This window comes from Microtus pennsylvanicus, chromosome 6 (genome assembly GCF_037038515.1).
Source record: "Microtus pennsylvanicus isolate mMicPen1 chromosome 6, mMicPen1.hap1, whole genome shotgun sequence".
In the NCBI taxonomy this organism is placed as follows: Eukaryota; Metazoa; Chordata; class Mammalia; order Rodentia; family Cricetidae; genus Microtus; species Microtus pennsylvanicus.
In genome coordinates, this window is record NC_134584.1 from 113,907,969 (window position 1) to 113,919,290 (window position 11,322).

An 11,322-nucleotide genomic window follows, 5' to 3' on the forward strand; every position below is an offset into this window, starting at 1 on the left:
CGCTGAGCTAGTGCCAGGACTGGGAAGCTCCAGGAGGCAATCTGGAGCATGCAGAGGCACAGCAGACAGCCTGCCGAGCTTCAAGCATATATTCAGTTGTGGAGTAAAGGGTGCAAGAACTGAAGGCAGTGTGTTTTTGGTCACTAGGATGAGATATTGCTCCTGAAGCAGCCAGTCAAGAGCGGAGCAGTACACTTGGCGAGACAGTGCTGAAACTTTGAAGTGTTCTACTAATCCCATTCAGAAGAGGACAAGAAGATAACTTGAGTGTGCCTTCCTTAAGCCAATATCTAAATAATATAATCTGGCCCTTTAAGCATTTTCCACACTCCTCACTGAGATATCTTACACTCTTTTTTTTCAGTTTATAAAATAATTAGGATGTTTAAAAATGATTTTTAGGTGTGTGCGTGTGTGTATGTACACAAGGATGCCTGCATAGCACACAGTATGAGCACAGTGACCATGGAGGCCAGAAGAAGGCACTGAATCCCCTAGAGGTGGAGTTACAGGTAACTGTGAGTTACCCGATACCTGATATGGATGTTAGCAACCAAACTCTGGTTTTCTGCAAATGCAAAGTGTGCTCTTAACCAATGAGCCATCTCTCCAGGCCTAATTTTGCAAAATGGTGGCTTCCTAACTACTACTAAATCTCTGGAATCCAGCACATATTTCATGGTGACAGTATGTGGCAGTTAATACCACATTCAAGAAAGAGCAGGTCCTGTGGTCACAGGTGATCTGTGGCTCCTGGATTAGACGATGCAAGCCTACAAGACCCTTCTCTTCAATGCCATGTTAGTTTCAAACAAAAAGGGGCATGAGGAAAGTCTTAAATGTGGAGGAGACACATCTTCCCAGGTGTTCTCAAACAGCTGGAGAACATGACCTATTAGGAGACCTTTTATAAGCTGACACATTGGCAGTAAAGTCTGAGCACCATGCAGAAGTGTCAGCGGAGAGCAATCTTGGGGTGTGGCCAGCAGAGCCCTGTAACGGGTTTTTCCCAGACCCGTAGAGGGAGAAGCTGGCACTTAACTTCTCTTGCATGGTTTGATTGACAGCCAGAGGCGGACCTCTCAGATGCTTCCTCCTGTGTTTCTCATCTGTGAAAAGCTGGAGCAAATATTACCTCAAGAAGCTCAGCGTTGGATGAAATAGCACCATGCGTGCAAAATGCTCCACACTGTGCCTGATGAAGAATTGATCAAACGTGGTAGTCTCCTTCCTTCTAAGCCTCTGCCAGTGGGGCTCCTGCACAGCTCCAGGAGCAACCATAACAGAGCATGGAACGTCAAACAGCATGACTGGGGTGGGACTAATTAAATGACCTCTTGTGATTACTTCTGGTCCTTTATCCATTTTCCATAGCCAGGACTTCAAGGCAATGTTTCACTTCTGAGAGAAATTTCCAGAAATATGCAGATTAAAGGCAGCCGGCAAGGGACTTGCCTCACCCCCTCCAGCATCGTGATCCACTTGAGCTTGGGAGAAAACAGCTCTTTGCACTTCCCTGGACTCCAACTTAGTACAGAAGCAGCTTAAAGTATACCAAACTGTATCCTGTCATCCTGGCTGTTCCAGGTGCTGAGGCAGGAGGATTATAAGCTCATTGCTGCTTGGACTTTAGACCGAGTTCCAGACCACCCTGGGAAACTTAGTAAAATCCTGTCTCAAAATAAAAAGTAAGAGGAAGGTTGGAGTGTAGCTCAGTGGTAGAATACTTGCCTAGAATTCACCAGGGAGGAACTGGGGACCTGGCTCAGTGTTAGGACAGTTGCCTAGAATCTGCCAGTGTGTTAGTTGTTATGCCCAAATCTGGGAAGTCCCCTGAAAGCCAACAAGGAAACCGAATCTCATATGTAAAAGCAAAGAGCCTTTATTTTAATCAAGTTTGCAAACTCGGTCTCTCCGCATGTCCAACGTATTGGAATAACTGCGGAGAGCCTCGAGCGCAATTAGAATTGGGTTTTTATAGTAATAAAGGGGGGGGTGAGGGGTTTCTGAGGTTCAGGACCTCTGATTGGCTGACATTTGTCTAGGGGTGTCCTCGTGAATGTGTGCTGGCAGGGGATCCTATCTACAATGGTTGGAATGCCAGGCATTTCCTTTGAATGGTTTGTTCTTGGGTGGGGGTTGGATAATCTCAGCTTGTGCTTCCTCCTGCAGCCAGGCATTGTCTCAACAAGAAATCACCTGAGATGGCTTCTTATCAAATTTATCAAAGGTAGAGTTCTACTCTGGCAAAGAACTTCCTTTGGGTGACATGTCCATACTTAGCTTATTATGGCTGGCTCCCACATTAGTCAGGGTTCCTATTGCTGTCAAGAGACATCATGACCATGGCAACTCTTATAAAGGAAAACATTTAGTTGGGTGGCTCACTTACACTTTCGGAGATTCAGCCCATTATCATCCATGGTGGGGAGCGTGGCAGCGTGCAAGCAGATGTGGTGCTGGAAGAACAGCTGAGAACATCTCGCAATCAACAGGAAGTCAACTGAGACACTGCGGGGGGGGGGGGGTATCCTGATCATAGGAAACCCCAAAGTCTGCCCCCACAGTGACATATTCCTCTAACAAGGCCATACCCACTCCAACAAAGCCACACCACCTAATAGTGCCACTCCCTATGAGATCACAGGGGCCAGTTACATTCAAACTACCATAGCCATGAAGGGCTAGGGATTTGGCTCAGCAGCAGAGTGTCTGGCTAGAAACCATAAGGAAAGGTCTGGCAATGTGACTCAGTTGTTGAGTGCTTGGTCAGAATTCACCAGTGAGGAAATAGCGACATAGCTCAGAGGTAGAGCACTTGCCTAGAATCTGACAATGAGGGATTTGGGGCAGTGGTCAAATGCTTGGCCAGAGACTCCACCATCAAGAGGCTAAAGGTGGGCCGGGTGGTGGTGGCGCACGCTTTTAATCCCAGTACTTGGGAGGCAGAGGTGGGTGGATCTCTGTGAGTTCGAGGCCAGCCTGGTCTACAAGAGCTAGTTCCAGGACAGCTAGGGCTGTAACACAGAGAAACCCTGTCTCGAAAAATAATAATAATAAAAAGAGACTAAGGGTGTAGCTCAGTAGTAGAGCACTTGACTGGGATACAGAAGGTACCCAGGGTCCCTAATACCTAAAAGAAGCCCTGTGAGGGATGTTGTTATTACTTTTTCTACTTCTACTACTACTTTCTACTTCTGAGGATCAAGGGAGAAATGCTGGATTTGAAGTCTTTCTGACCTGATTCTGAACCACACTTCTGTTCCCCATAGCCATGTAATCTCTGAGTGAATTGCATATGCTCCTTAGCCTCAGGGTACTTACCCTGAAAATTGAGCACTCTATGTATCTTGCAAGCTAAGCATTATATATTCAAGGTAGGAGTCTGTTAAATATTTATTATCTCGTTTATCCCCTCCACACACAAAAAAAAAGGCGTGAACTTTAAAGCGTTGGTAATTTCATAGGCTCAGGATAGGGTACTGGGAGCTGGGTATGATTTAGCTGGGTCCTTTGACTACCACAAGGCTACAATCAAGATGTCAGCCAGGATATGACCCCATTTAGAGGCTTGGCTGGAGAAGACTCGACTTCTAATTTCTTTAGGGGTAGTTGGCAAGAGAAGCTAAAGGTCTCAGTCCCTTACTGACTGTTGGATGGAGTGTTACCTTAGGTCTCTGTCATGTAGGGACTCTATAGGGTATCCAAGCAATGAAGCATGCCTCACCAGAGTCATGACAACACAGATGTGGTCTTCTATAACTTAATCTTAGAAGGAGGAGCCCATCCCATCTGCTGTGCTCTGTAGGAAAGTCGGTCCCTAGCTCCAGCCTACACTCAAGGGGAGACAATCACACAAGGACATGACTCCCAGGAGAAGCAGAGAGCTACACTAACAACTCTCTGTCGCCACATAGAGCTTTTCAATAAGCACAGTGGGCCTGCCTCATGTACAGATTCTACATCAGCAGTTCAGCAAACCTTGAAGAGGAAATACTTGTGGGGGGAAGGGCATTGCATGAACATGCATGCTTTGATTTGTTGTCCTGATTCTCTAGATGGCAGAACAACACAGTATCATGTTGTATTTGGTGCTATAAGTGATCTAGAGTCTTAACGGACTGAAAATCTATGGGGAAATGTATGTAGATTCTCTGCAGATACATACCACACTACTTTATAGAAGAGCAACCACGCATGTTGCAATCCATGAAGAGCTAAGAATCAACCTGACACAGATGCCAGGGGCCAATTGTGCTACCTGTTGCTATGACCAAGTGTGAAAATCCTTCAGAAGTCCCCACGTAAACGGAAGGAATCCACCGGTTTGTTTAGCGGTATCAGAAAAATTAACAGTCACGTGACACTATCAGTCTACAAAACAGAGATTATTTCTCACCACAAAGTGACCAAAAACAAAGTGCATTTGAAAGATGCATTATATTTATTTTAAATACTGACTTAGCAGCACGTTACCACATAACATTGTTAAAAGGCCTTCCTCTCCCCCACTTAGCTTCCAAGGTACACCTGCAAGCCTTCCTAGGCATTTTAGAATATCTACACTTTTATAGAGATGTAAATAAACGTTTGCCTGTCGGTTTTCTCATTTAGCAAGATTACAAAAGCGTTTGATCCTGCTGTGTCTCCTTTATAATTAGTGACATATATCTTTCTGTTCCTTAACGGCTCTGCAACATCCCCATTTGGTAGATGAATGTGGAAGCCATTGTTTATTTACCCATCCCTTTACTGTGACATATAAGCCGTTACAGGCTTTTGCCACGAAAAGCAATGAAGTCATTATCTTTTATGTTTTTCTCCCATAAATTGAATTGCGTCTCTGAAGTCCCAGAAAAGCAATTTGAACACAAACATTTTAATGGTTCTGTGAGTTTGGATCCAAATGAATAGAAGAAGCCTTTGATTTTCAAATAAACAAACAGTTCTCCATCAGCCACAGGCCGAATTTCTCACACACAGTTAACTATGTCCGACTTTTTCTTCTTCTTTTTTGTAATGTCATAGCATCTAGCCTTGAAGCAACATTTACTGAATATTTGTGGGCCGAAGGACCAAAAATATTTTAAATTCTGAGACTTTATGAAAAATATTTAGACTCGACCTATTATAACGTTTTATAAATTGACTTTTGTGAGGCAAGAGAGGTTGCATTTCCGTTTAGCCCCCACAGTGCCTCCTGCAGTTCACTTTTTACACAGCCGTGGAAGGGAAGGCTCCGAACAAACAGGGAGGTGTAGTACAGCCAAACAGTTTCATCCCGGCAGCTAGAAATTATGGGAGTTTTGAAAATGCGGTTTAGCCCTGGTAACTGGTTTATTTGGCGAAAGTATGAACCCAGGTTATGTAACACCTAAGTAAGTGGGTCACTGCTTAACATCCAGTCTGACCACTCTGACTTTTAGTATATATATTGTCATCGTGAAAACTGTAATCTTCAATGTTCAGACCCACAAGACGTGCAGGAGAAGGTCAGAGTGTGTGACTGACGCACGGCGAATGAATATATTTGCGCCACAAAAAGTTGCTGTCTAAACCACTCTTTGAGCTGCAGCGACCTCTGGTGGAAGGCCAGCAGATTGACTTTTCCAGGCCCTTTTTCCAGGAGTCACGTTTCACTAATCAGCACTTATGTCTTACCTTGTGTCTCAGGTCAAGGAGGCCATGCAGCGCATCCACGACCGAGGGAACATCGGGAAGCTAATCCTGGATGTGGAAAAGACCCCGACTCCGCTGGTAAGTGGAATGCAGAGGAACCCACCGGGCTCAAACCCAAAGGCAAATGGATCATCAGGTGTAGACAGTTGATGAAGAAGGAAATACAGGTAGTGGCCAGACTCTCAAAAAGCAGGGGTGATTAGATGATTTCAGAATGAGGGATTAGCCATGGGTTGAGATGGAAGTGAAGAAAGACAGGAAAATTGCTGGAATGGATAGAAAAGGACCTTTTACAGTTGTGATCTCTACGCTGCTACCAACGGGAAGACTTCCTAGTTAATTCTAAACAATGCACTACATGTACCCAATAGAATGGTGGCCTGCTGCCTCCGGATGCTCCTGCTGCTCCTGTTCAATTCACTTCCGTTTATTAGGACAAAACCCAAATATCCAGGCAATCCACAAGAAGACAGCAAGTCAGAGTCACCTGTTCCAAAACTGGCTGCTTTAGCCGGGCAGTGGTGGCTCACGCCTTTAATCCCAGCACTTGGGAGGCAGAAGCAGGCGGATCTCTGTGAGTTCGAGACCAGCCTGATCTACAAGACCTAGTTCCAGGACAGGCTCCAAAACCACAGAGAAACCCTGTCTCGAAAAACAAAAAAAAAAAACAAAAAAAAAAAAAACTGGCTGCTTTGGGGGAGGGGTGGTGGCATATGGTGTAGCCCTCGATGCACCGATGCTCTGACTGCGTGCATCCAAAGCCTGGTGCTCAGTCTATTTGCAACCTGGGAAAGTGGCTTCCCACTCCCGCTTTGGTCCCATTTATGAGCTAGAGATTGACAGGTTCTTCTAGGTCAGCTAGAAAGGCCTTCACTGAGCATGACTGGCCATCCTAAGCTCTAGGTAAGCTAAACGAAGAAAGCATGGAGGTTTGAGGTTGTTTTTAGATTCTTTACTAACGCCCTAGTCTTGTATTGGTATGTCTTTTTAAAGAAAAAGAACTAAAATGATCCATAGCTCTCAGTGTGTATATTTTCAGAAATGGCTCCTGGTCTACTGTAGCCATAATGTGGCTCAAGGGTAATGGCCGTTTCACTCCTTACAGAAAGAACAGTTCAAGGTAGGGAAACTTTGTGACACAAGCTGCTGATATCAATGTGGAGATAGTTTTTAAAGTTCTCATGAAGAAAAACATATAGGCATCCTCCCGAATATTAACCTTCATCAGGCGATGAAAGGAGACAGAGACAGAGACCCACATTGGAGCACCAGACAGAAATCTCAAGGTCCAAATCAGGAGCAGAAGGAGAGAGAGCACGAGCAAGGAACTCAGGACCGCGAGGGGTGCACCCACACACTGAGACAATGGGGATGTTCTATCGGGAACTCACCAAGGCCAGCTGGCCTGGGTCTGAAAAAGCCTGGGATAAAACCGGACTTGCTGAACATAGCGGACAATGAGGACTACTGAGAACTCAAGAACAATGGCAATGGGTTTTTGATCTTACTACACGTACTGATTTTGTGGGAGCCTAGGCAGTTTGGATGCTCACTTTACTAGACCTGGATGGAGGTGGGTGGTCCTTGGACTTCCCACAGGGCAGGGACCCTGACTGATCTTTGGGCTGACGAGGGAGGGGGACTTGTTTGGGGGAGGGGGAGAGAAATGGGAGGCGGTGGCGGGAAGAGACAGAAATCTTTAATAAATAAATAAAAAGAAAAAAAAGAAGGAAATAAAGTTCTCATGAAGTCACAGGACCATTGGAGGGAAAATGATGGCATGAGGTTAGAGATAGAGGGGCTAGGATCCCAGGACTTCTGTGCAAATTACATTGTGGCTTTTGTGAATAAGTCTCTTTCACCCCATCCATAGAAGGCTCTAGAGCTGCCCTGGCCAGCTTATTTAAGTATTTAAGCAAAATAGTTGGTACTAAAGCTATGTAAATGAAAGTTTCTGTTCCTCCCAGTCCCTCAGCCATTCAGTCCCAAATAAACACACAGCAGTATTTGGCCTATTGCTCAGGCTTATTACTAACTTGCTCTTACAACTTAAGTTCACCCATAATTTATGTCTATGTTTAGCCATGTGGCTTGGTACCTTTTTACAGTATGGCATTCTCATCTTGCTTCCTCTGAGTCTGACTGGTAACTGACTCTCTGCCCTTTTTCTTCCCAGAATTCTCCTAGTCACCCCACCTATACTTCCTGCCTGTCTACTAGCCAGTCAGCATTTTATTAAACCAATATGAGTGACAAAGCTCTACAGTGTATAAGAGCATTATCCCACTGCAGAGCTATTTAGAGGCACTGTCTATTTCCATGAACCCATGAGATTCTGATGGCCCTTGGGCTGGGGTTACATCTGCTTGACCAAGGGGCAGAACCCATCAAATTAAGGCCAAATAACACCCTCATTCAGACCAAGAGCTCTGGTCTGCCCCTCTTGCTTTCTGAAAACTGTTTTACCCTGACACCCAAAGGAACAAAGAGACAGTAAAGAATGGGTATTTGGAGCATTGGTGGTAGGGAAGATGTCACAGCCCTTCTAGATGGAAGACAACATGAAGTCAAACTGAATCTAGGGCATCATGAGATTCAGGATGTATCCAGTGAGATCACTTCCAGAGCTAACAAGTGACATTAAAGAAAGCAGCTGGGCTTTGGTGGGTGCTAGTAAAAAGTATAGAAGGGGTCCTCAGAGGCACTTTTCTCCTATGTGAATGAACAACACTCTGAAAAAGGTTCACCCCACAGGGCCTTGTCCGATGCTCAGGGATGGTGAGGGAGCAGGTACATAACCTCTATCATGACCTCTGTTGAATTGCAGATGGCCAATGACAGCACAGAGACCAGCGAGGCAGGAGAGGAGGAAGAGGACCACGAAGGTGACAGCGAGAACAAGGAAAGGATGCCCTTCATCCAGTAAGACCTCATGTCCGAGATCATAGAGGATGGCTGGCAAGAAAAGGGCCGCCATGAGAACTCTCCTGCGCCCCAGTGAACAAACGCTGTAGTCCAGTGCGTGTCGTATTTGTCTGCAGTCAGCCGAGCTAAGAAGCTGTTGATCACCGTTGTGTTTGGAATTCAGTGCCAATCCCATCCCCATGCAGTATTGTGTCCCTCCCTGGTCTATGTATCACACTCTCCCCTCTCCCTCGTATCAAACCCATCCTTCTTCGGGTCCTTCTTCACAGTTCTAGAATAGCCTTGCGAATTAACACAAGACCACGGGGCCTGATGTCTGAAACCAGACATGGGCAAGGCCATGTTTGATTGAAAGGCATTGTTGTCACAGTGCCCTGTCCAGATCCCATTATTCTTCAGGCCAATGACACTCTTTGTCTGCCAGCCATCAGCTATGCTTCCAACTATGGCACTTGTCAGTTTGGCTGGTGGCAAGAGAGTAGGCCAGGAGCAGCGTCCATTGTCTTACAAACGCAGACTTCTCCAAGCAGTACTTTGTCCCTCTCCAAGAGGCCATGTCCCTGCATTGGCCTCTGCACCTTAAGGTTTGAGCCTCCCTTGAATCCTGTTCCCTGGTTCCTATTCATAAACCCAGGGAGATGGGCGTGGTTTCTTTCTAGGATAGAGATGGGTCAACAGCATCTATCTGAGGACCAGTTACAGAGACCTCTCCTCTGAAACCATGTCTCATGAGCAGAGTCTTCTCTGTGGTCACACACAGTTTAGTTAAATCCTAAGAACACTCAGCAGGGATAGGCCTGACTCAGACGTCATTAAACTCACCTGTGTTCTCCCTCCCAACCTTCAGAATCACCATGGTTATTTCTAAGTTCCTGACCCAGAAACACCTTTCCCAAGGAAGGGCTCCCTTGAAGACCACATTGGAGGTTGAGGAATCAATTGGTTTCTTTTGCCTTCTCAGAGCGTGTTTGTTCTACTGTGCAACCAGCACTAGGGATACAGTTGGTGGCTACCTAGCATCTGATGCCGAGTGTGTGGCCCTCACACACAGAACCATGGTGCTGACTTGCAGCCTCCTTAGAAATCAGGAGCCAGACTGCTTGATCACAATGCCCTGTTCAGTTTTCCAGCCTGAAAGAAGCATCCTTATCCTTTTTGATGGACTTTGAGGTGACAACAGTTACCTGAAAGGAAAAGGAGGCTCCCTCCCTCCCTCCACAGTGGGGCTCCTAATTGCTTCCTTCTAGCCCTTCTGCCCTAACGGTTCATATGTCACTCATAAACGAAGCTAGTTATAAAAGGCACCCAGGCAATTAGCACCCTGAATTTATTTTGACTTCTGGAAGACCTAATGGGCTCCCCCATGACCTTGAGTTGGTGTTCATAAAGTTTCTTTATGTTCTTGATGACTTTAAGAGGGTTTCTGTGTTGCCCACCTTCTCCACTAATAAGCTTTAGGGTGGACCCCACTCTTTTCCCCATGGGCTAGGTACGAACACATTTCAACAATCCCCCTGCTTGGTTTGCAAAGTCTCTGTAACCAGCCTCATGTCATTCGTTGTGATCCTTTTTCTCCATCCTGAATTTGTGGTGATGAATGACTTCCCACCAACTATTTACTGTGTACTCTTTCCTCAGTGTGACTGTGCAAGTCACATGTGAAGACGAGAACAGGTACCACCAGCCAATAGGGCAAGGGATGAGAATATCAAGAGTGCCAACCTCAGACTTTTATTTTCTAGCCCCGGGGAGTGACTAGCGCTCTAGCGTTTGGCTACCCAGAGAGAAGATGGTCCTTGCTAAATATCAGATAATCAGTCGTATTTCCACCATCACCAGGCTCAGGGGTGGGTAGATTGAGGACTACTCTCAAAGCGCTATTACTAGCATGTAGAAATAGCCTTTTCTGGTCACTGGCCACAGAAGGCTTCTCCTTCAGGGAACATGGAACCTGACCCACATTCGAAATCCAGATGGTCTTGTCATGTACAGCAGAGAAGCATGAAAACCCTCTCCACTACTGAGAACATAGAACCTGAAAACTTGAGTATGACCAGCATCACCCTGAAGAACAGGAGGGTGGGTGAGGGACAACCAGAATCAGTCGGTCATCCTGTGGACTCTTGTGTTAAGCACCTTCCTTCCCCTCTCGTGATTGTTTCCTGGAGGAAGTGTAAAGAGTGTCTCTGTTTGCCTTAAGGGAGCTGCAAAGGCTTCTGGGAAGGCCGAGCTTTATCAGAATGAGCCGAACATTGTCTAATGTGTCTGTGGCTTCAGAGCTTTCGTTATATTGTTATATTGTGCCTATAAAGCAAATTATGTTTACATAAAATTATAAATAAAATATTCAGCATAGCATTAACCTCTTCTGGCATTCTTTACTCCACACAAATATTTGGATGTGCAGCCTCTCTGTGAGAACATAAGGAGCAGGTAACTGGGGGTGGGGCTGAAGACCTGAAAGAAAAAGAAGCTGAAATGAGGCAAGCTTTTTTAAAAGAAATCTAGCCCAGGCATGGTGGTGCACACCTATAATCCTAGCGCTTGAGTGGTAGAGGCAGAAGTGTCAGAAATTCAGGGTCATCCTCTGCTAAATATTGAGTTTGGGGCTAGCCTTGACTACAAAAGACCCCCATCTCAAGAAAACAAACAGAATCTAAAAGTCAACGAACTAACAGAAAACTCATATTCTGATTACCTGGGGGAGTGACGCGAGCC

At 45.7% G+C, this 11,322-nt stretch overlaps 1 protein-coding gene across 1 annotated transcript in view; it reads left to right on the plus strand.

Moving 5' to 3' along the window:
• Positions 1-10,966, plus strand: part of Vat1l (vesicle amine transport 1 like) — a 158,927-nt gene extending 147,961 nt beyond the window's left edge. Inside the window, exons 8-9 of the mRNA XM_075977400.1 lie at positions 5,674-5,757; positions 8,507-10,966. Coding sequence (XP_075833515.1) covers positions 5,674-5,757; positions 8,507-8,605 — 183 coding nt within the window. The 3' untranslated portion in view covers positions 8,606-10,966. The remainder of the gene's footprint in view (positions 1-5,673; positions 5,758-8,506) is intronic.
• The last annotated feature ends 356 nt before the right edge of the window (positions 10,967-11,322 follow it).